At 43.4% G+C, this 24,912-nt stretch overlaps 3 protein-coding genes and 1 non-coding gene across 9 annotated transcripts in view; 1 reads left to right on the forward strand and 3 right to left on the reverse strand.

Annotated features, from left to right (window-relative positions):
- specc1 (sperm antigen with calponin homology and coiled-coil domains 1) overlaps positions 1–961 on the reverse strand; it is a 69,693-nt gene extending 68,732 nt beyond the window's left edge. Inside the window, exon 1 of one of the 3 annotated variants that reach the window (XM_041951799.1) lies at positions 880–961. The gene's annotated coding sequence lies outside the window, so the exon portion shown is untranslated. Of the gene's footprint in view, positions 1–620; positions 707–879 lie in introns of those variants that run through there. The other 2 variants (XM_041951800.1, XM_041951801.1) reach the window with 2 other exon arrangements.
- On the forward strand, positions 666–4,643 carry timm22 (translocase of inner mitochondrial membrane 22 homolog (yeast)). The gene is made up of 5 exons (XM_041951804.1): positions 666–782; positions 2,031–2,365; positions 3,107–3,303; positions 3,946–4,018; positions 4,110–4,643. The coding sequence occupies exons 2-5, from the start codon at positions 2,107–2,109 to the stop codon at positions 4,184–4,186; spliced, it is 606 nt and encodes a 201-aa protein (XP_041807738.1). The 5' UTR covers positions 666–782; positions 2,031–2,106; the 3' UTR covers positions 4,187–4,643.
- Positions 4,644–7,172: 2,529 nt separating this feature from the next.
- Positions 7,173–24,912, reverse strand: part of abr (ABR activator of RhoGEF and GTPase) — a 121,738-nt gene continuing 103,998 nt past the window's right edge. For 3 of the 4 annotated variants that reach the window (XM_041951646.1, XM_041951648.1, XM_041951649.1), the window contains 7 exons: positions 12,522–12,581; positions 12,038–12,147; positions 11,771–11,910; positions 11,079–11,213; positions 10,838–10,943; positions 10,607–10,760; positions 7,173–8,766 (listed from right to left, as the gene is read on the reverse strand). In XM_041951646.1, the coding sequence (XP_041807580.1) occupies positions 8,677–8,766; positions 10,607–10,760; positions 10,838–10,943; positions 11,079–11,213; positions 11,771–11,910; positions 12,038–12,147; positions 12,522–12,581 (795 nt within the window). In that variant the 3' untranslated portion in view covers positions 7,173–8,676. Of the gene's footprint in view, positions 8,767–10,606; positions 10,761–10,837; positions 10,944–11,078; positions 11,214–11,770; positions 11,911–12,037; positions 12,148–12,521; positions 12,582–22,089; positions 22,677–24,912 lie in introns of those variants that run through there. The other variant, XM_041951650.1, reaches the window with a different exon arrangement.
- On the reverse strand, positions 16,200–16,272 carry trnav-aac. Its single transcript has one exon. It is a non-coding gene; the product is annotated as a tRNA-Val (tRNA).

Genomic DNA, 24,912 nt, shown 5'->3' on the forward strand with positions numbered 1-24,912 from the left:
TCTCCTCCAGATATTTATACCTTGCAGCGTGGAGCAATGTTTGAAGATGCATCCGGAATTTCGTGTGGGAAATATCATTTACAGATAACATAGCTGAAAAATTCGTTAAATGTGAACAATCCCAATGATGAAAAAAATGTGGTCTCTGAATTTTCTAAGGGTGTTAGAGTGTAAGCTGCAGTATCTTCACTGACATGTGAAGATAACTGACATGTCACAGGACAAAATTCATACTTACACTACTCTTGGTAACGGTAGGCTAATGCTATCACTGCAATAAAGCTTTTACTTAGGGCGGAATAAGAACTGACCCAATGAAGGGGATGTTTAGAAAGCAGATTATTAATCATATAAATATATTGTTAATCGAGCAAGAACCCTGTTGAACTCACGACTCCGCATGGTGCAATGTTAGCATGTAAACCGACACATCCAGGAGGAACATCTGAAGACATGTCATGTGAAAGGGAAAATAACACGCGCGTGTTATTCGACTTTCTGTTAGCATTGCAGCCATTCAGTGACACAGTCAATTAGCCTGGAAACAACTGTCCAATAGCCATCTTTTTTGACAGACGTTGTCATAACAGGAGTGACACGTCTGCTTCAGTATGACTTACCCACCACATTAAAGACGTGTACAGTGACGGAGAAAGCTAACAACAAGCGAGCTGTCTTCAAAGTCAGTTTGGCGTCGCTGCCATCTGGTCAAACCAACTGATCCCGAGCGACTCTCTCTGACAGCTTTGTCAACGTCCACCGACAGCAGAAACGCGTTCACGGTAAAGTTTGCACATTTTAAGTCAACACATTTGTGAAAGGAGAGTTAAAACGCCGTAGGCTGTCACGCAGGAGAATTAGCCACTCGCTTCATCTCACCTGTTCAGTATTGCGGTGGTGCTGCTGTTTGATCAGGATGCTGCTGCCGCCGCCGCCGCCTCACGCACGCGAGTCATTAAAGTGTCACCAGCGGGCTGCTGGAGCCGGTAGGTGGAGCGCGCGAAGCGAGTTTGGCGCAGTGCTCCCGGAGATTTCTGGGAAATGTAGTCTATAGATAGGTTAAGCGCTGGGACGGAGTGATGAATGTTTTTTCAAGTGTTGATTCTAAGACTAGACGCTTCAAATATGTAAACAAGTTGTTTTTAGATCTGCATGCAAAAGTAGGACTACTTAGATATAGTTCTTTTCTTCATTACTGAATTTCTTGATGACAATGAATGCTAGACATTTAGAGAAACAACCAGGGACAGCCTTAAATATATTCTGCACCAGTGTATGCTGCACTTAAATACAAGACAAATAAAAACACTTGCATCTAATGTAAACAAGTACAACAGTTAAGTTAGAAATCCGACCTTTGCTTCTTTCATGAAGTTCACCATAGTTTCATATTTAGTGTTTGCTGACAGGATCAGGATGTAAGTTGATGAGGAAACTTTGTGAAAATGTGTAGTTTTTGGTGTTGTTGTATTGTATTTCATGCATTTTAGAAATATTTCGTCACAGAGGGGCTCGACACCTCTCTGATGCAGTTGCAAAAAATAAGTAATAATTATTATTGTGTGTGTGTGTGTGTGTGTGTGTGTGTGTGTGTGTGCATATTTAAGATGCAGAAATGTAGTGTTTATTGCAGGAATGTGAAGTGTTTGTAATATAAAATCAAAATATTATCATAAAATCATAATATTGTTCATAATACTTTGTCTGCTCCATAGTTGTACCCCTTATGCTATGTAAATGAGGTGAAACACATATAACGCAATGGAATTCATCAGCACACAAGCTTCAGCCTCCAAAATGACCATAAAGTGTGAACAGAAACGTCGTATGACCTCTGGAAAGACGGAATTTACCGCAGTGCTGCTGTTGACATTGGCAGGATGACTGTTTGTCGAATGTGCGGACATGAATTTCAATAAATCTTATGATGAGAGAATGAAAAGCTTTGAACTATGCTTAATGTCTTCGTATGTTTGTCTTATTGTGTAATTATATAAAACGATATATTTCAGTATTATTTCCTTTCTCAGGCGGTTACAAAATGCGACGAATCTGCGGAGACTCGTCGTGGACTACATTTCCCTGAAGCCCCTGTCATTGACAAACATGGCTGCCTCCACGGGTGCTGCAGGCGCTGCTGCTGCCGACTCACAAGGTCCTGCTTCGGCCGGTCCGGGAATGGACAGCCCAACTTTACAATACAGTATGATTCTGGACCATCTGATCGGGGACAAGAGGGCCGTGAAGGACCTGAACCCCGCCGTGATGGGGGGTCTGCCGGTGCCTCCTAAAAGCGACGAGCAGAAGATGATCGAGAGGGGAATGGAGAGCTGCGCCTTCAAGTCGCTTCTGGCCTGTGTGGGAGGTGAGCCGTGATCTACCGGTACAAAGATATGTTACAGCTGCTCAGCATCTGTGCTGCGTGTGTCCGTCCAGATTCAGGTTTTAATGAGCTCTGACGACAGTAGTCTGGTGCCAGACCCCTAAGATCATGTGTTCACGTGGAAGTGGGCTTGAAGAGGACGCTGGGAATTTTGCACGAGATTTCCAAAATACACGGTTGAAATGCTTAGTTGATTGACCAAAAACTAACGGTAACTAATAAACTAATAAATTGATTGTCAGTTGCAGCCTGACCTTAATGCTTCTTGTACGTCACACTTGCATGATGTGTATATTTTATTCTGTTTGTATATTTTATTCTGTTGGCACATTTCACTGGTATATTTTATTGTTTAGTATATTTTTATTGCCTTAGTATATTTTCATTCTGGTATATTTTTAATTGCATTTACGAATGTTTTTATTGCATGTTGGTTTATTTTATTGTAGTTATCTGAATTTTATTCTTTCTAATCTTTCTTATCTTCCTTATTATCTTGTTTCTAACATGGGGGTTGCAATGCAAATTTTATTGACATGTCATGCTCAATGAAAATGAAGAATCTTGAATCTTGAAACTTGAATCATGATCAATAACATGAAGGCCAGTAATATTTCTCTGATCAGAGGAAACTAGCACGTGTGTCTGTCTGTCTTTGTGTCTGTAAATAAAGTTGTTATTTATTGTACAGACACTCATGCCTCTTGTTTTTGTTCTCTGTAGGGTTTGTCCTCGGGGGAGCGTTTGGTGTTTTCACAGCTGGCATCGATACCAACGTTGGCTTCGACCCCAAAGATCCTCTGAGAACTCCAACAGCACGAGAAGTCCTCAAAGACATGGGCCAGAGGGGGATGTCGTACGCCAAGAACTTCGCCATCGTGGGCGCCATGTTCTCCTGCACAGAGTGCATCATAGAATCAGTAGGTCACACCACGACTCATTAACTGGGGCTGCTGGTGGTGGGGCGAAGCACGAATGTTGAGTATAACCACATGGCACAGACTGATAAGTGACAGAAGCTTAAAACAAAGGAGACAGAAGAGGATTCCATAATGTCTCCTTCTCCATTTCCTGTAGCAAAACAGACCATTTGGGAAAATAATGACAACAAATTGCAAACACATCTACTGATACAACACTATCTTAAACTGATACGATCCACCTGTGCTGCAGTGTTTGTGATTCCTCCCTCATCTTTCATGAGTTGTTCATATAATTGTTGTGTGTCCAAATTGACTTGACAGCTGTATTACATTTGCTGCATTAGGGATAACCTAACGAGGATTCAGTCATTCATTCTTTTACCAAAGTAGGGAAATGTTAATCCCCACATTGTTATTGTAATATCCTGTGTTGTATGTTGGAGATTTTTTTGGGAACCTCACAGTAGTTGTGCTGTTTTAACCCCCATCAAAATGGTCTGAGAGCGCCCTCTGCTGCAAAACTGCTATAATATAATATTTTGCTAACTTGTGATTCTATTTGGAGACCCTCACTGTTCCCCCGGCCTTTTTTCCCCTCCACATCAAGTGTGTAACACTGTACCTGTTTTTCATTTGCAGCACAGAGGCAAATCTGACTGGAAGAACGCAGTGTACAGCGGCTGTGTAACCGGAGGAGCCATTGGATTTCGTGGTGTGTAGCCTGGTATATTTGCTGTGGTGTCTTACATTGAAGGTAATGTATTTCTCCTGTCCTCGTATTTATTTATTTCTCTGTTTTGCAGCTGGTCTGAAGGCGGGGGTGCTGGGATGTGGAGGCTTTGCTGCGTTCTCTGCCGCCATTGAATATTATTTGCGATGAACCACTAAAGAGTGGCTCCATGGACCAGAACTTAATCAATGAACATCTGGACGAGCCCTGTGGGAAATCCGACCCTGTGAACATTTACCTGCACATGGAGGATTGTCGCAAAAGCAGAACTGATGTATTTGGTGGTAGTGACAGGTTCCTCATTGTGCACGGTGGTGTTCGGTGAGGCTGGAAAAGACCTGTATGTGTTTCCAGTCTCTCATGACTTTCATCATGTGGACATTTTGAGCAAAGCAAAACCAACTTCATGTGGAGGATTTCCAGAAAGTGAGCAGAGTGGGTCTGCTTCTGTGTTGAAGGTGTAATGTTGAACACGTCACCTTCACTCGGAGTCACGACCACCTCAAGTCAGACAAACTCTGTTCTTGTGGTAGAACTTTGGTATGATGTGTCAGAAACTAATCCACATCAGGATTATTTATATTAAAGATGTTTTTTTTTTTGTTTACTTTTGTATTCAGCACATCTTTTCTTCATGAAGTTTACACATGTCCATAAAACTGCAAATTATCTTTAGTTTAGAATGTTGCCTTAATTCTAGTCATAATTATTTTTATTACGTGGTGAACAGAGCCGTTACAGACCAAATATGAGGCACAGCCCAAACCAAATCACTTTTTCTTCTTTGGGTCATGGGATTCTTTTCATAAAATGTGAAAGGAATTGGAAAAAAACGGTTACAGTAAAAAAAAAAAAAAAGTTCAGATTAATTCTTCCCAAAAATGGGTGTTATAGGTTGAAAAGACTGAGGAAAGACACAAACAGAAGAAACACAAACCGGATTATTGATAGCAGAAAAATGCTGAAAATGTGAACATGTCAAATTCTAAGCATTTCTCATAAGATTATATATTTGGGTTCAAATAAGCAAAACACTGAGCCTCCAACACACAACAGGCCCTGTTAACAGTGATATAAAACATCGTACAGTTCAACAGAGCAAGAAAATGTCATGGTAATCATTATTTACTGTACTTGATCGCCTGGGAAAACCTGTTGAACCTGTGAGAAACGTTTTCTAAACGATACAAATTGGCTGCATAAATTACAGATCACATATATGACTGCAGAGTTTAAGTTATACATTTCAAAATAATTATTCTGTTTATAATAAAACAGGCGAGGTTGTGCACATCCAGAGTTCCTCAGAGGTGCCGAACACGGATGACATTACAAAACAGACTGTAATAACGATAACGAGGCACACACTAACAACGAGGAGGAGAGGAGCTGCGCCATCGCGACGCGCCGCGCGCTTTTACGCACGACTGCCGCTTTCCCTCGGTCGCAAAAGCAACATCAGGAAACTTGAAGCAGAGGAAGTGAGAAAAGTAGAGAGCACCAAATAAAAATCACAGTGGACAAAACGCTCCATGGTGTGCAGTAAGTTTAGTAATACATGCAAGGTGCGTTGTCGAAAACATTTTGTGGTTAGACATTAGGAGACTGCTGTGACTCCTAAGTGTTGTTAAATAAGGACCACAGTCATGTCTCCCCGTGGTGCCCTCCCTCAAACACTGAATCCACCTCATGCATTGTATCTAACACTAGCTAACACTAACAATTAGTATGCTTCACACTTCCATAACAATTCAATTGTTAATGCCTCTGTCATTCAAACCCACTCAGCTTAACTAATGTAATTATTGCACCTTTTATGACTAATCTTAATGTGTTTGTGAACATCATCAATGCGTCAACATTTGATTGTAGTCATGCTGAATCCATCCTGTCATTCACGTCTTCATTTTAGAGATAGTGTGTGTGCTGGGACAGACCTTCTATCCTCCAAAGTGTGGAAAGTGTACAGCGGCGGCCTCTGCTGGTCACTCCTGAGCGCTCTTCAATAATATCAGTGGTGAGAGCAAGTCTTGGGAGCATTCATATGTGACACTTATTCTTAATTGTAAGAAGAAGAGCAAAATTATGTTAGATTTAAAAATTTGACAGACTCTACACCAAGATTTGGCTCTCTTTATGTCCTGGCCCAGATTTCTAAGGGCTGGTTACAGGTTAAGCCTACAGGTTGCAGGTCTTGGAGCCCAAAGGATCAGTGGTCCCTTGAGCCAGAGCCCCTCTGTGAAGTGATTCTTGACTCGATTGAGGAAGCATCAAAGGGCTCAGTCAAAAGCCCTTTTGAAAAACAGCATCCATGTTCTTCTTACTATCCATTCAAGTAGATATCACACACAGTTAACAGATGAGGAATATCTTTGCCTGCAGGTTTTCTTGTAAATGTTCTTTGGCACAACCTAATCATGAAGCTCTCTCGAAGATGTTCAGTGATGCAGAAGGACTAACTTTGGACCCCTCTCATCGCAGCAGTAATGGCTGCAGGACTTACAACCTATCAGCGGTTTACAGCACTGATGTGTCACTTTCAGCAATTTTTAAAATTCACCACCAGGGGGTGCAATATGCAAAGGATCTGAAATTTTAAATGTCCAAATGTGATTCATCTTTCAGGATCAATAATAATAATTGTTGATTAGAATATGGATTAGGTGTGTGCAGCTTTACAGCAACTTCCTTTAAACCACTGGCCAACTCCTCCTTCTCTTTTATACATCTGTTATTTGTTGTTGTAAGACAGCTATAATCTGCTAAAGTTCTACAGGATGTGGTGAATGATCAGGTGAATCGTGTGCAACAAACATTAAATGAAGGAAGTCACAAATCTGACAGATCCTGCGAGCAATGTTCCCTGGAGCTGAATGATACAGAGTAAAGGCACATTATCATCCATTCTCGCTGCATGTCAGTCGAGGTGGGGGCGTGGACAGTTGGGGTGAGGGTGGCTGTTATCTTCACACGCTCCAGTCAATCACAATCGTCGTACAATGTGTCGATATGAAAATGTTATGATGCAGCATTTTTATCATGGTTAGCTATTATATCATTGATCCACTGTCTCCAGAAAGTCAGTATTATTGATATCCCAGCTCTTAAATCTCAACACACACAGACACAAAGTGAGCGTGTTTTGGTAACTTTTATTTTACTAAAAAAAGGGGGAAAAAGTTCACATTAACATTTAGCCTCAATATTACAGTATATTGAAATTCTTCTCAAAGGAAGTAAAATACAACATTTTTTATTTCATTTTAATCTTATATTAAAAATATCAAATAGTACTCATCTAGCAGTGCTTACAGTATTTTAAGATATGTCGCAGGCTTGATAGCAGAAAGGTTGGCTTTGTACAGAGCAGAGATGGGCGTTTGCCAGTCTTAGCGAGGGCCTTGCAGAGACATCCTACCTTTGTGTTACCTGGCCTGGTTTGATTGACAAGCTGAACATGCAACGAGGGCAACTACACAAATCATCCTATAGATTATACTGGTGCAGTAAGACACTTGGAACAGGCTTGCAATGAAACAACAAGAAAAAAAGCTAAATGTTCCATTCATTGTGTTTTTTTCCCCAACAACCCTCATGTCACTGAGTGCCCGTTCTCCTCTACAAAGTGATCTGAAATTAATTGGCAGACTTTCTGGTGATCTTTTCAGTACAGCTTACCAACCATGGACATGGTGAATGAGAAAATCAGACTAAAAATAACATCACTACCTGAATAAACTTCAAAAAACAGACTCCTTAGAGCATTTCTCTAGTTGCACAGAACTGTACAGGCACACATATTATATATATTCAAAATAAATAGGGCTAATTTGGCCAAGACTCACTGGGGAGGGCAGTTCTCTCCTGTCTGTCAGTACAGAGAGACACATCACCAGCCATTTATTAGGACGGCTTCCCAGCCACTTCTAAACCTCACAAGTTCTCATAGTCCCTTAAACACGCACACACATACACACTCACTCAGATCAAGTACATCCACATTGTCACTCACACAACCCGGCCTCCTCCACCACGTACATGCACAAAGCCAGAAAGATTGAAAAAGGAAACAAAACAGCTGTTGAACATAATTATTAAACGTGTAAATGCCATTTTTCTGGAATGCCTCTGATGAGGAAAACGACGCTGGAGGACTCGACTGGTTTCTGCGATCATCAAGCCAGAGTCTGGAAAGGGCTCGCTGGATGACACCACGACACACACGGGAGTGATCCTGTGCCATCGTGCCAGGCTGCGGCTTCCGGACCGCCCCGACCTTTCCCGCTGTGGTCCCAGAATGCCTTGTCGTCTCGTCGGTGGGAGGCGGGGGTCGGCTCTGCTCTCCCCACATTACAAACGGGACGCGACATATGACTACTAGACGGCCGGGAAATCTCCTTCACCACCTCCCTATGTGCTCAGCTCCATCTCATTTCAGGACAGGGGGGGGGGGGGTGCGTGAGGTGGTTGGTTTGGGGGGTGTAGACAGGAGAGATGGGGGGTGGGGGCTGTACAGTCGAGATGAGCTGCCTGCTGGGAGGAGAGGTGAGGCAGGAGGACCAAGAGGCGGGGACCAAGGTTTGTATGGAGTCTCTCACTCTCTCCTCTCCAGATGGCGCCCTGAGGGAGGTGGGGGGGAATTAAACGTCAGTGGAAAAGTAGAGTGTGTTGCGCTTCAGTTCGGCAAAGGAGATGGGAGGATGCTGCAGGTAATACAGCAGCACCTGGACCTGAGGAGAGAGCAAACAAGCCTTTTAATTCATGCAGAATGAATCCCTCTAGGTCTACTCCTCAATCTAATGCAGGGACTTTCAAAATCCAGAAAACACTGCGTCCCTCCAACAGCCCAGCCAGACACTGTGAGTCAAAACATACTGTTAGTGCAACATGAAAGAACTTAACATTCATGGAGTCTGTCCCTCCTGCTGTTCTTCTTTGTCCTCCCTGCGGGACAATCATGCTCTGAGGTTTGGAACTTGTTAAGGCTGCATGTGTTCCCTGCAATTTGTCGCTTTTCCTCTCCAGCTTCGCTCAGGTATGCAAGGTGTGTGTGTCTGATTGCTCAATAAGGTGCACCTGAGCTGGGACTGAAGCGCTTATAAGATCCTGTGGGAGCATTAGAAGTTGTGCCTGTGTCTGGTGTGAGGACTGCTGGTCTGGCTGCCTCTCAGTCTGGGACTTTGTGTTGCTTTGACTTTGTGAATCTTTGGTTGTGTCTTCTTATGAATGGGTGCATTTAATATTGGTTCATAGTTTTATCTCCAAGGTTTCTTGGATCCTCCTAACTTTTTTCTTTTTCCTGAAATCAACCACATGAAGCAGACATCTTCTCGTGCTTTTTTCTCTCTTGACAACCACAGAATGTTTTCTTGTTTGGGTGAATTTTAAATGATTATTATGGATTTTATTTTTAGTTAGTATTGAAGTAGGTTTGGCTCGTGAGCCTCCTGCTTTGATGTTGGTCTACGGCCTAATTCAGCACTTATGCAGGAAGTTTTACTTTGCTCTATTGTCTCTCTGTAGCTGTAATTTGCCTTTGTTCATTGATACTTGATATTTGTCTGCAGTTCCTGTTCATCTGCTTTTCGCAGCTCCCATGAAAGAATACTTGTTCCTGACCTCAATGTGACTGATCGGGCAAAACAACAAAAGGCTATTTTTTGATTGACTGATTTAACTTGTAGGTCCTGTTCTGACAGCCAATAAACTCTGAGAAAATCACCTCTGAACATTTCAAATTTATAACTAGTAAGTCTGGAAAATCAGCTGCACTAAAACAGGTGACTCAGTCTAATGTTCCCTGCTGCACTGCTCCACAAATATCCCTTAATCTCCCCTTTAATCAGTTTAATCAGATGGGCATATGTACGGAAAATTTGATTGTTTAATGCTGCTAGCAGCTTAGCAGGAAAAACAGTGGCTGTTTGAATATCCAATATGTATTTTACTATTCTACATATTCTCTATACCCCTGACTGCTTCCCTTTCTTAAATATTATTGGATGTGTTCTTTGATCAATCTTATATATCCATATCTCCTGTAACTGTCTGAGATAATATTCAGGATATGGTGGAGGAAGCTTCTTTCATGGTGTTAGACATTTTGTAAACATATGCAATAAACATTTAGATTTTAAGTAACTTCCAATACTAACACTTGGCTGTAATGGACAGGCGGGACCTCCTGCATGTGCATGGTGCTCTATTTATGATGATTTACTGTGGAAGTTGTTTACTCTGTCAAGAAAAGAGATTCGTGCACAGGAAACTCATCTCTCCGTAGAGCTGAAAAGATGGCCTGCAGCCTAAATACAGCTGGGAGAGTAGACCGCAGTGACATGGGTCACTTAGCGACGTGGGAGTAAAATTCATCCGGAAAAACGTGCAGTGACCGAGGAAATGTGCACACACGCACCGGTCTGCAATTTACTGCGTATGCTCACAGAGGGGTAGCTACTCTGTTTCTATTCATATTATGTTGTATGTAAGGCAAAGGGACAGAGAGCACCAGAGATTAATTATGGTATAAAAGTACTATGTGTCTCTTCAAAAGCAGCTGTGTGTGTGTACCTGTGCCATCACGTCATGTGACCAGATGTCAGAGGCGGAGGTGATGTGCTGTCCCTTCGTGCTCTCTGACTCTGAGGGCCTGAGCAGAGTGGGGCCAAACACAGTGGCCAGGTTATGGAGGGACATCTTGTTGATGGGCTCCTTCTCAGCCACCCTGCAGGAACAAACAGCAGCCGGTCAGTCAGGGGGTTTGTGATAAAGAGGTGTGTGTGTGTGTGCGTGTGTGTGTACCGTTTGAGGTGTTCTAGCAGAGTGAGGAAGGTCATGAGGTTGGGGTCAGGTAGGGAGCGCAGGAGGTGCATCATGCAGTTCTCCTTGGCTGCCGGGTCTGACAGCGCTGTGAAGGAGAGGAAAAAGATGTCAGATACAATTACTGACAAGACAGCTTTTCTCTTCCAGGTGGGCTAATTGAACTCCCTTGTCAGACTCTAACAGGGCCCAACGCACAGTTCCGGGACCTAAGGTCACACACCTATGCCCTCCATGAAGGCGGGGTAGAGGCGGTCGGTGAGCAGAGGCTCCGGCAGCTCCCTGAAGTACAGCTTCAGTGTTCCCGCGATGGCGTTGATGTCCATGTCACTCAGCATCACCAGAATGTCTTTGGTATCTGCAGGTGAGACACAACCAAGGATTAGAAGCTGAACACACTCCATTATTAAAGGTTCACAATAACACAGCTGCTCTCTCTCTCCAGGAGTGATGTCATCTCCCACATCCAGACGGGCACAGATGCAGACGCGCTTAATATTACACAGAAGAATGAAAGGTGATGCCGGGTGACGTAAAAGCAGCTGTGACTGACGCAAAGAGACTCTTATGCAACATGAAACTTGAATGCTTGACAGCTGCTGCTCCTCATCTGTCACAAAAGGCCACAAATGTCTTCTCTACAGAGTGTTACAGCTAAGGCCTCAATTACAGAAACCGCCTGAGCTCCACATTTAAAACTTTAGACACCCTAAACAGCCTTCATGCACACGCTACATCTATGGGGGCAAACGCTTGATGACCGGCATGGCATTCTGTCATTTTTACAAAGATTCACAGATGGGATTTTACTGGTAAACATGCTTCTGGTTTATAAACTGTAATCTGCTTTAACTCCATCAGTCAAGATGACGGGAGGAAGAGCGTCACGTAGACAGACAGTGAGTGGAGTCTTACTGGTGTCGAATGCTGTTTTGAGGGCCTGGATATCAGTGGCCACCCCTGAGATCCTGTAGATTCCCACTTCGTCAATCCCCCTCTTCTCCACTTCCTCAATGCACTGACGGACAATGTAAGGCACCTTGGAGCGCTCGCGCCTGCGGACACACGCAGCACCCATGTTACTGTTCTGATGATTCAGTGAATGTGTACAAAGTTGCTTGTTTTATTTTTAGCTGCTGAGGTAAAAGCTCACTCTGGTCTCAATGACGGGAACATGCTTACTTTGTCACCACGTTGATTTTCACTCCAAACACCCCACTCTGCTTTTTGGACGGCGTTCTCTTCAAGCTGAGGTCCCGACTTGTAAACTTCATGGAGAACTCCACTTTGATCTGAAGACGAACAAACATGGCTAAAGTAAACTGCATTCCACGAAGAGGCCAGAAATGAACTCTGGGACCCTTATAAAACCCTCATTTTGTCTTTTTATTTATTTAGGCTTAGAGATTTAGAGGTTTAGACATTGAAATTTGAAGACTAACCCACTGATGTGAGTACAATACCTGACATCTTTGATTTTATCGTAAACCTTACTGCTAAACAGATATTTAAAAAAGAGATTTCTTTGTATCACCAGCTAAAGTCTGTGTGTACACTGGGCAACCTCACATCTCGTTTGATAAAAATAACACATCTCATTACAATATTTACAGTTTATTATGTCAGAGGTTAAGTCCTTTCAGAGTAGAAAATGCTCGTGTCTTACCCCGTTCATTTCTATGACGTCCATGTGCCAGTTCTTGGACTGCACTGTCTGAGGATCCAGCTGAAAGACACAACAGAGACAGGACATTGTGTGATAAGACTTTTGTAGTCTTTGACCGAATAAGGGTGCATGACTTCATTCTTGCGGGGATTTTCCTTCAAGAGGAGACTGCTTGATCAAATCAGCAGACAACAATAGTGAGTGTGGACAAGCCGCATTTCATTTCTGACAGGGAACAACAACAAGCACCTGTCACCTGTACATTCATCAAAAAGGAAACAGCTTGTTTAATTCCAACGTATGCGTTTTTCTTAGTTAAGGGTTTAAATATCTGGAGGCTTTTCCCAATTTAACTCATGGAGTCTATTTGTAACACTAAAACAACAAAATTAAGCCAGACTTTACCTTCCTGGTGTGAATTCCCAGGCAGGCCTGTCTGTATTTAAATAAGTGGCCTTGTTTCATTTCTAAGCAGTGTTAAATTCTAAAGAGGGCAGCAAGTGAAGTGAAATGTAGTGCATGCGAGGAGGGAGTAGACTCGTGCGTGAGAGATGATGATGAGATTCACCCCTTCATGTTTCACTTAGTGAGAATTAGTGTGTCATTCATGTAGAGGTCCTCACTCTCACTCTCATGAGAACTGCTGTATTTTTTTAAGAAAATATCAGAAAATGTCTAAAAAAATCCCTCCAATGATTCAATCAACATCTCCCCACCCTCACGTTGGTTCAGGTACAGCGGCTTGACAGACTTCACTTTTACTTGCTCACAAATTCTACAACATTTGTGCAGGACTTTGAACTGAGTGCCTTCCGTGTGTTAGGCAAACATGATAACCACTACACTACAGAAACCGTCTGCCAGATGGCTCCGCCCCCAAACTATACATGATCTCAAAGCAACTTTGACCTTTGCTGACAAAGTCATAAGGTGAGGAGAAGGTGAGGGGCAGCACTTTGAAAACTGTGATTAATTTTGACTAAGTTCAGAGTTCACCTTTGAACCAGCCAAGTCAAGCTGTGTGCCCAGGTACTGCTGCTTTACAACACCACAGTCTTCTTTAGGAAAGAAGGCCACTTATCTTTCCCACATATGCCCTCAACAGTCTCCTAGAGGTCCCACAAGGGCTCCAGACACACTTGGCCTACTTCACCGCACACATTCTCAAAGTCTGGATTGCACGTCCCATGATGCCCTCTGAGACATGATAGATGGCAGCCTGTTGTTGTCTGATGTCTCCTGGAGTCTATGCCTGCTGCGTGAGGCCACAACAGCTAATGCCTTTTTTATAGGCTGCTTGAGCGCTACTGCGCTACACCGTTACATCATTACAACCCTGCATAGAGATGTGCTCAACGTGGAGGAAAATAATGATTGTTGGGTGAGCACAAGGGCAGCACACTCCTCTCATTGTCAGCATTAGGCTGCAGCCATTAAAAGTTCTCAGTGAGCTTATTTCATTACCTCGTAAAAAGGCCATTTGGCATCGGTTTCACGCATTCCTATTATCGTTAAAGCCTGTTTTCCCAGCAGGGTTTGGGTTTGAGACGAGGAGGGACAGGTAATCACTGCAATTGGTCTTTACACAGCTACTGCCAAGAAGAGAACTGGGCAAAGATCCAGGACTCGCTGCTGACGCCTCCTGTAACCCCTCGAAGTAGACTCACTGAAAAAACACAAACTGCTTCTCCCACCTATTTCCTTCCTGTTACCCTCTGCTAATTTCCAAAAAACCTGATTGAAAATGAATGTAGTGCAATGGGGCTGTAAAAACATAGAGGATCCTTTACTGGCAGCCGTTACACTCATTCACCCCTCTGGAAACTGTTTTATCACCTGAGCTCTTTTCTTATTAAAAATACTTAGAGAAGAACTTGTTTGCCCTCTTTTCCTTTTACTGTGGAATGAGTCAGCTTAAAGGGATGGCTGCAGACAGTTTGGCTAAGGAGGCCTGCACAATGCAAACTCAGACTGACTTCATCTAAATATTACTCGCAGAATTAGCAAGAAATTGTTGCATGACAACAAACAGCCTTCTTGGAAATGAATTGTGACTTATTGGGGGATGTGTCCAGTCAGCTGGTCTAAACAAAGTGGCAAGAGGATTAAAGGTTTTATCCTGAGTGACAGCTCAGCCAGGAAACTGACTGGAGGAGGGCAGCAGGTTATAGAGCAAAACTTTTGCAGCTCCGCCAATCAGAAACACAAATTAAGAAATAAACTTCTTGATTGAAACTAACTTTTTGCTTATTTACTGTATTTTACCACCTTTGCAGACCTTTTAAGAAGTCACAGAAAGCAAACCAGCACAGCTTTAGTCCCCTTTCATCTCATTCCAAGAAGATGAAAAGTCCAATGACCAATTTCCGTTCATAAGAGTGCTTGAAGGGGATTTCGAGCACACAAGCGTCTACTATACATATGTGTGCATGTCTAGGAAAAGATAAAAGACAGAAAGTGTCTCATGTTTTTTTTTTTTCAGAGACATCCTCAGGCTGATATGGTTCCGATTAGGACTGCCTCTCTCCTGTGGCAAAACTCCATTTATGAAGCCATGAAAACTATCATGGATATACGAAGAGAGGCCAGAAGGGACTGCAGCCCTGAGCAAAGCACAGAAATACTTTAAATCTACTGGACCGATGCGCGCACTGATTTGTACGCATTCCAGTTGGGACACTGCAGCTTTTTCCTTATATAGAATGCAATAAATATGTGCGTGTTTGGAGGACAGAGCAATCCAACCAGCAGGCTGCTCTGTTGTAGGAGAACTCATTGTTCTGTAAGCAGCTCATACTGTATGTCTCTGCGTGTGTACCAGGGTTGGGGCTCAGCTGGTCACCGTGCTGCCCGTTTACTTTCTCGCAAGCCTATTAAACCTGGCCCATGTATGCTCACACACACATTAAATCTTCATCGCATTGCTCTTTGGTATGTTTGACCGTCTGAAATAAGTCCGATTGCAACGGGGGAATGTTGCCCACTTGTAGGCCCTGCAGAAAACTGATGATTGCTTGTCTTTTTGGAACTTTCCGTCAGTCAAGCAGAACACAGGCAGAAATATTATGGCCAAGAGTCTGAAGTTCAAAAGGAGAAGCAGACAGCCGTGAGCCAGGACGAAGACACAGCCTGTACTCTGGTCCGACTGATCTGCAGGGACAGAACAAAGCAGATAAGATAAATCATGCTGTTTTGCTGCCACATGGTCTTTTGAAGCAGACGGGGGCCGGAGAACAGGCAGTCCCTTCACACGTTCAGTTTTTGCAACGAAGAGAGAAACACTTGGTAGAGAGGTAACCTCACGTGAGCATAATTTCCTTTCATCTTCATTTCTCTGTATCATGATTCAGAGAGTGAGATGTGGTGATACAGCCTTTTGGCTGAGAACAAGTTTGGGCTGTCAATCTCTTTGAAGGTGTGAGAGCGAAAATTTGATAACCAACACTGGAGGTCTGACAACGAGCAGCTGAGTGAAGCAGTGGCCAAAAAGAAATATAAGTCAAAATCAGTTGCTTATTCTGACAAACCTGGTCACAGATATTGTCATAAGCAGCCAGTTTTGCCTGTTTATTTACCATTAGACCACTGAATGTGACAATGCACATCATCACTCACACACACTCAACAGCTCACCTCATTTCTCAATATATTCTGTTCACAAAGGATAAGAAAAAGTGCTGTTCCCGCCCGGTTTCGAACCGAGGACCTTTCGCGTGTTAGGCGAACGTGATAACCACTACACTACGGGAACTGGCTGCCTAAGTTCTCCCCCCCTCCGCTCTACAAAGATAATCCTGCCCTCCTTCATCAGCACGTGACATATGAGCCACACTCCTGAGGCCTGTATGAGAGTGACAGCAACAACAGACCGACACAGCAGGACAGTCAGAGGTCTGCACCCCTCTGGAGCTGTTTACATTTCCTACAGAACACACAGAAGGCTTCGGAGACCTGCTTCAGCACATGCAGCACAACAGCAGGAGAACATTACAAATCCAGAGTCTCGATTTGTCAGAAAAAAGAGCACATGTATTGCCAAGTGGCCATGCAAGAACCATGCACAAGGTCCTACGCATGAACCTGTTTGGCCCAGGGGCCCCTCAGTGGTATGATCCATCCATCAGAACACTAGACACGAAAGCATTCTTTACTGACAAGGAGGAAAAAAATTCACACTCGCAATATGTGCACAAAAAGTGCAGCTCTTTTCCTTTGCTGGGATTTCTGTGTGCAGTATAATTCCTGCATGTTAATGTCTTATTTTTTAAGCTATGCTACCCAGATTTAACCATTGGGTTGCAATTAAGTGCACGGTCTTGGATGCTTGTTTGTTCTGCACACACTTTTCTGAACAAACTAGTGCTGATTAAGTTGATGTAAAACAAAAAAGATTTAAGTAAGTGTGTGCTGAAATAGCCCAGACATTGTGCTAAGCAGTCAGTTACTGAAGTCATGTTTAAAGCCTTTAATAATAAAACCCCTACATGCTTAATTAGCCCATTGTTGCCGTGCTGGAGAGTTAATGCATGCTGGTGACAATATTCAAAACACAACTTGATCTTTTGATATGCTAAATTAATGAATTTCTGTTTAATTTCTCTTTTGTGTTTCATCGCAGTTTTCCATTGCTGCTCTCTGGCTGATTAAATATTCATTCAGCTGCAGAAAGCTTTTTATTAGTCCTTTAATTAGAACGTAGCTCAAACTGCACGGCTCCTTGGCTTTAGCAAGATTACAGTAACTGTTTGCGCAATGGCTGAGCCTTTTTCTCTGCAGCTAAAACATCATGCAGCCGTATATTTGCTTCAGGGACTACAAGCGTGACTATTTTTAGACAAATGAACCACATAAGCAAAATGTTTATATGTGCATCAGTGACAGCGAGCCTCTTTACTCAACAGCTGCTGATGTCACCGTGGCCATGTGAGGTCTTTGACTCGGTTGCCATGTTGCCTGGCTCCCTAACTTCATTGTTTGAGCCAATCGGTGAGGGTTTTCAGCCAGCAGAGGGTTGTGATTTGTAGAGTAGTCTTGCATCTCTGCAGGCAGTGTGTGTGTGTGATTCTCTTATGGGGCCTGTAAATAGCAATACACAGACGATTGCTATACTTATGCAACACGACCCCGCCTGCAGCCTGCACAAAGAATCATGAGTTATCCTACACTTACAAGCAGAAAAATACAGAAATCCCTTTAGTGCTTTGAGTTAAACACAAATACTTAATTCATCCAATTGTGCTTTCATGTTTTCTTTCCCTTAAAACACACTACTCTCTTGTTGTTGCCATTTTGTATGATGTTCAGTATGAATTGACTCAGTAAAGATTGATTTCAGCCTAAACCTTGACAGTTAACTCTCCCCTTTCACTCCAGATCTTCATCTATTATATAAAATCTACATGATGAAGTCACAGATGCAAGGACTGCTTTGTTCCATTGTAAGACACATGAACCACCATATTTCTGATTTAATCTAGTGCAGCAGTGACAACATTCACACATGCTATCAAGAGACTGGGATCTAAGTCGCATTTTTGTCCTCTGATGAACCCTCATGTTTGTCTTGGATAGATCTACTGTGATGTTCTTGTTCTTGCCTGCCTTATGGGGACACTGCGTAGCTGTGAGCTGGCTCATTATGTCACCGTTCAGGTTATTTGTGATCTTTACCTCTAACAGCATAATAACATTTGTGAGCCATGAGATCATCTCCACGTATGTTTACTCAGTGGAGTCGACAAAGTCACAGAGGAAGTATGATGTGTCGGTCTTGAAGCAGGTGCCAGTACGATGATCACAGGGAGCTCACTTCAGTTCTGATGTAGCACTCACCAACTTTTTCAGAGAGTCTGTGAGTTGGAGCGCTTCCATGAGCTAAAAAAAAGTCTTCTTCCTGGCCTGGTAATATTAATTTAGAAGAAAACTTTCAGAAAAGTGTTGCAAACCAACATCTGTTTAAACAAACCACCAAAACCAGTCATAAACTGACTGGACTTGACTTTCTTAGATAAATGTATCAAATTCCCTGAATCCACGTGGTAACCTTGAGTCATTCTCTTCATGCAGAACTGTTCACCGTAACAACTTCCCTGCCACTACCTAAGCCGGGACCACTGTTAAAACATGTGATGAACATACCAGAAGCCCACATCTCTTAACTCACCATCTAATTACATGATTAATGCCTTGCTGTCACCCTGCTGAGATTAAAGCCACCCTGCATACGGCCTGCTGTACGGCCAGAAGCAGTGGGGCTGGACTCATCCCAGAGGGGGTCACAGTGGGTATCAACCTGAGAATGCTTTGCTGACCTGCCGCTCCCCTCCTGGAGCTCATTAACCAATCGCAGAGCCTGCGCACAGGGATGGATTGGGGCCAATAAAGGGCTATGCCCTCCGGTGGGGACAGACGGAGATTTATGTGGCCTATATAAAAGGCCATTAGGGGACTGGCTGGCATTTTAGGCACGCAGGAGGGATGAAACCCTAATATCTCATCTGCACTAATCAACATACTCAAATGGGAGAGCATAATTTCGTATGTGGGCTAAAATGCAGCGGGGGCGAGAGGTGGGATGAGCGAGGCCAAGGGCGGATGATAATGGTCGGATCCGATTCTCTTCCACGGCTAAGCCGGCACGACAGCTCCATTGTTCTCCCCACTAAGCTGACTGTAACTGCACAGAGAAAATAAAAAGCAAACCTGCCCGGCAAACAGGTCATCAGCCAAAAGAACATGGTGTTAAACACACAGCCAAGAACCCAGACTAACAACCGAGTCATGGCTTAATCATCATTTGTTCTTCTGCTGGGACACATTCCATACATTGTGTCTGCTTGTAGTCTAATTAGTGTTCCCAGCCAGCCTCCATCTCATCACACTGTGTCTTAATTAGGTGCCGCTTTAGGCTGAAGGAGGACAATTCCCCTGGTGCACTTCCATACCCTCACGCATCCTCTAGCATGCACATTCCTCTCAACACCCTGTGAATAACATGATGCATGCCACAGACTGGGACTTAGGACTGCTTTCCCTGCCCCCCTCAATAATTATTAAAAAGACTGGTTTTCATTGCGCGTCCTCATTATGAGTATCTACATGTTTTTTGAAAGTTAAATTTGATATTTTTAAGACACTTTGATGACAAATTTGCAAGTAGATTTTGGACGCATTTGGACTAAAATGCAAAATAAAGCCAGCAAAAACAATTTGAATAAAGCCGATTATACTATTAAAATAATGTGTAGATTATATAAAAATAAAAAACAAGTAATGTCCAACTGGTTTTTTAAGAGTATATGTAATGAAATACACTATCTTAACCCTGTTCCTGTCTTAATATAAAAACTGGAATTGTTTTTAGACATTTTAGACTTCAGATTTTCACATTTCCATTGTTTTAAAGACCCTCCGGCAGCCAGTCATGTTACTGTTTCATATGACGAAGGTGGGTGATTTAACATTATCGGCTCTCACCCCTCATCAAATACAGCTCACCACCATGCAGAGACAGAAATGCAGGGCGGGGGGAAGAACTGACTTGTAGAAGATCTGATGGGATCAGAAGGCACCAGAGCACAGAAAAACAGCAACACAAATTTCCTCATAAAACCTGCCGCTCAAAGCCTCATTCAGAATGAATGGCAGGATGAATGGGACTTCCCAGAGCAGTCTGGTGAACGGGGATTTCTGAGCACGATGAGAGCTGGGGGCAGGATCACATGCAACTAACTGCAAAATTGACAAATTTGGACAGTAATGAAATACAGAAACCTCCTTAATCACATTGTTTGACATTAAGACATGGATACATGTGTACAAAGAGGGGAGAGGAATGAATCAATACCGGACCTGTAGGTCAACACAGTAAAGTCTGGGCTTAGCATGTAATCCTTGTTTTATCCTGCTCAATATAACCAGTGGTCAGCCTTCCTCAGGCCTCTGTTGAATAATGGAAAGCCCTGAACCAAAGGTCAAGCCAACTCTCAACTTGGATTCTTTGTCCTGAACCTGTTTATTATGCACACAAATTACAGCTCAAAATGCTGGCGATGCACTCGTGATGAAGATGGGGAGAACTGCTGAATAAACATGTGCAAACACACAGTGAAATAAATATATAAAAATAAATGAGTCATAGTTTTAGCTGCGTGTGCATAGCTCTGCACACGCAGCTAAAACAGACCAGACCAGGCTCATTCGCTGCTTCTGTATCGTTCACACACTAAAAACATTGGGGGGGAAAGAAGGAGACATTTTCCTGCTCCCATGTGTGAGTCACGGTCCAGAATCAGCATTTAAACTACGTTATACCAGACGTGAGTGTGTGTGCGCACGTGTGTGTGTGAGCGCTCAGCTTTGGGTAGCAGATTCCTCAACACAAGGGTCAGATTCCTCAGTCCAACCTGAAGGTTTAAACCAAATGACAACAACTGCCCTTCTCTCTTTAGACAAAATTAATTCACATTAATTTACCAACCACCTATTACCTTTGAATGATAAAGTGCACTTAAACATTCATATAAACACAATGAAATGCCAACAGCTAACCAGTAACAAAACACTATGGAGAAACTGCTGATAATTGGCCACATAATTATAAAACGACAAAGTTTAATCAAAACCTCACCCTTGCAATGCTAATTGTATTTAAAAAGACATGACACAAAATATGCTAGACTCATGTTTCAGGGGTTATTTGGATTAATGTGACAGTTAATTAGCGGAATCTGTGCTTGAAATGCCAAAGGGGCATTAGATCAGCGCAGCCAGAGGAGGACAGTACATAAAAGGACCAGCAGGGGGAGCTACTCTGATACTGAAACATCTCATAATCAACACAATTTAGTTGGAAATGGCATGTACTCTTCATTAGTAGCTTCATATGAGGAATAACAGAGGTGGCAGGGAGGGAGAAAAGGTTAAATATAAAGTGACAGAAATTAGACAATAGGGAGGAAACTGTTCTCTCACGTTACACCATTGAAGCAGGGATCTCTCAAGTGATGGAGATTTTCACCTCTTGATAAAGACATTGTTCAGTCCAGTATCCAGGTAGGTGATAAGGCTTTCTAGTATCCATGCAATTTTTCAAAACTTTAACATCAGGAAAAACTATACTTGCTGACATAAGGCTCAGTGACAAATATTTACAATAAGCAGCATCAAATAGATACGAGTTATTTGAGAATAAGATCATATTTCAGGAGAAAAAAAAAGAATAAATCTTGTCTTTTTTGAAGAATATTATTTTTGCGTTCACTGTGGATGGTGTCACGGTAGGTCACACTTTAGCCACCTTTTGTTTATCACCACATCACTGTCTCTACTGCAGTCAATAGAGCCATCAGATAAGAACAATAGTCAACTCTGCACTGAAAGAAAGACACCCAGGGAGAGAGCGCAAGCACACGGAGAGGAACACACTGAGCATAAAGGAGAGGCAGAGCAAACAGATGGAAGTGACAGAGTGACAAATAGGAGAGTACAAACGATAAAGGAGAGGAAACACAGCTTGTGTGTGTATGTGACGTGTGTGTGTGTGCATATGTTAGCATATGTCAGAGACCTTTTGTCTGAGCAGCTTGCTGCGGACGCGGCCCCATAGCTTGGCCCCGGTGTTGGTGTGCCTCTTGAGCACGGGGGTCTGCGGCTGGCTGGACAGATTGTGCTGGTTCTGGTCCACGCAGCAGTGCTCCAGACGCTCACACACCGAGTTCAAGTTTACATCCGACACCAGGATTTCCGTCATCCCAAAAGCCTTTGAATGCCCCTTCCACAGTACGCCGCTTACAATGAGGAGGAGGGGGGAGGATGGATCCCCAAGTAACCTCTTACTGATCACTGGACCAGGTGCTGGAGAGCCACAACAACAACAACAAAAAAAAGTCTACCACGGCTGACACTCAGATATTCACTTCAAAAAAAGGAGAGAGTGATGACAGGAAGGAGAACAAGATGCTGCCATGGTCTCCCTGATAAGGCTGATAATAATTCCACGCTGGTTCCTCTCTCTGTGAGCTCATTCCACAGTTAGCTGCCAACATCTCCTCAGCGTGCAATCTGACTTCCACTACAGCAAACACAGATACAGAGCGCTAGAGCGAGGCAGAGAGAGAGAGCGAGGGAGAGAGCGAGGGAGAGAGGGAGGGAGGGAGATCGCGGGAGTGAATGAGCTCCCGTTGTCACTGAGCGGCCCTGCTTCTCCAGATGTTGATGGACACACCTCCAAAGGGAGGAGGGAGGGGAGGAGGGAGCAATAAACAGTCAATGAGAAATGAGAAGCAGAGGACAGAGAGGGAGAGTGAAAGAAGGAGGGAGGGACAGAGGGATGGAGACACTGCTAAACGCTGTGTTTTGTTCAGTGCTTTGACCCCTCGTCAACCTTTCCCAGAGCTGGTCAGCACACTCAGGATGTGAGTAAAGAGAGGAATGTAATGAAGAGGCAGAGGGAGAGAAGGTGTGAGACTTCAATGCTGCGAGCTAATGAAGGCTAAATAATTGAGGATAACGTCTGAAACAGTGGAAGCATGATCTCAGTGGCAATCTAGGAGACTTAAAAAGCTTCTATGTTGTCATTTGCTCTCAAAATATGATGACAGCCACCTTTCTCCCTCCTCCTCCTCCTCCTCTTCCTCTGTGTGCCTGTTATCGTGCCTTTCTGTGTCGATGACTTCTCCTCGCTCTTACAGTCCTCTGGTTTCCACATGCACGCACACTCACACATCCTGGGAGACACGCAGAGCGAATCACCATCTATATTCGGCAGGACAGCCGGAGCTGACTGCTCTTAAAAGGCGCATTCCTCTGTATAATGGATCGATAGGGGCAGGGGATGTGTGTATGCCTGTCAAACTCCATCTCCATCCGCCGTGTCCCATCCCATTTGAATTAGAGGGGAGAAATATTCTGCTGGGGAAAGGTTACAGATGCGAGGCTGCATTTTAAAGCCTCCAGACCAGTAAGACAAACTGTCTGCTGGGCTGAACGGTAGTTGTGATTCAGAGTCGGTGTCTGCTGGTAGGTAGACTGCTGATTGTAAAGTGATTCATAAAGGGATTCAGATAAAATACAAGGAGCACAATTTCCTTGATCTAATGAAATGGTGGGAGACAGCTTGGTTTACTAGGAAGTGGGATGCTCTGTTTTTCTGCTAAACATCCCTCTCTGCTAAATGTGTCACCCTGAACTGTCAAGAATCAGGTTTAATCAAAACTATGAATGATAGAGGAAACCTTTTATAATACTAAGTTAGATTATTGATATTCTACAGGAACATTTAATAATTTGTCTGTTCTGTATTCACTCTAAAACAGCAGTTGCTACCAAAAAAAGCGTAGGAGAGCATATTCGGTGAATCTAAGTTTGTGTAGACTCCGAACACATCGTAACAAACCAAACAGAGCCATCATGTCATCGCGAGGCGCCTCAGATAGCTCTAGACAGTATGATAGCATGGTGTAAAAACATGTGGGTTAGTGCGTGTTCGGTGGTGAAGATAAAACGGGGAGCAGATAGGAAGGGTGAGCAGGACAGCCTGTATGTCTGACCGACAACGTAGGAAGAGGGAGAGGTTAGTATGGAGGAGACGTCAGCCAACCCTCGCCACAGAGTATTTTTAACTCCCGGGGTTTGTTACTGCGAGACGTACACGCTCCATGCGTCACGTCTTGGAAAGAATGTCTGGGAAAACCATGTTTTGGAAATGGGAGGAGAAAAAAAACCCACAGGGAGAAAAGAGATATTTTGGGGCAAGACAAGACAGAAGGAGAACATAGAAATGGATGGGTTCATGTTAGCTGTTATATATGTAACATGAACAAAAATCATCATCATCAAGTGTCCAAGTTTGACATTTCAATATTGGAAGTTCCGGCAGAGTGAAGACATGTAAGTTTAGTAGTAAATTTACATAAAAGAAGACACATGAACAAAAGATTGAAGCAGCTAAGGCCAAAATATCCTGACTTTTACTTCCTAGCATGATTCCAAAAGGACTGGACCCTACACTTATAACGCATAACGTTCACATAATGTTCCTCATAAGTTGTCATTCTTAACCTGACAGACGCTTGTTAGGAGGCACAGTTTGACACAGTGGCTGAGGGCCACCATTGGCCCGCGGGCCGCACTTTGACAACCCCTGCTTTAGAGGATAGCGGCGGCGTTCAGGCGTCTATACTACGGGTCAACCAGAGTCCATCACTTCACAACACATCACATCAAAGAAATCACTGAGTGAACATGCATGTGTGATCTCCCCCGGCCAGGAGAACGCAAACACATACTGTACATTCGTACATCTAGTGCTCCACTGTCTACTGTTGGCTCATGCACTATTTATGGCGATAAAAACACGCCTACATGCTGTACATGTGGACATGCTAACGCA

Source organism: Chelmon rostratus, chromosome 14 (genome assembly GCF_017976325.1).
Source record: "Chelmon rostratus isolate fCheRos1 chromosome 14, fCheRos1.pri, whole genome shotgun sequence".
Classification (NCBI taxonomy): domain Eukaryota; kingdom Metazoa; phylum Chordata; class Actinopteri; order Chaetodontiformes; family Chaetodontidae; genus Chelmon; species Chelmon rostratus.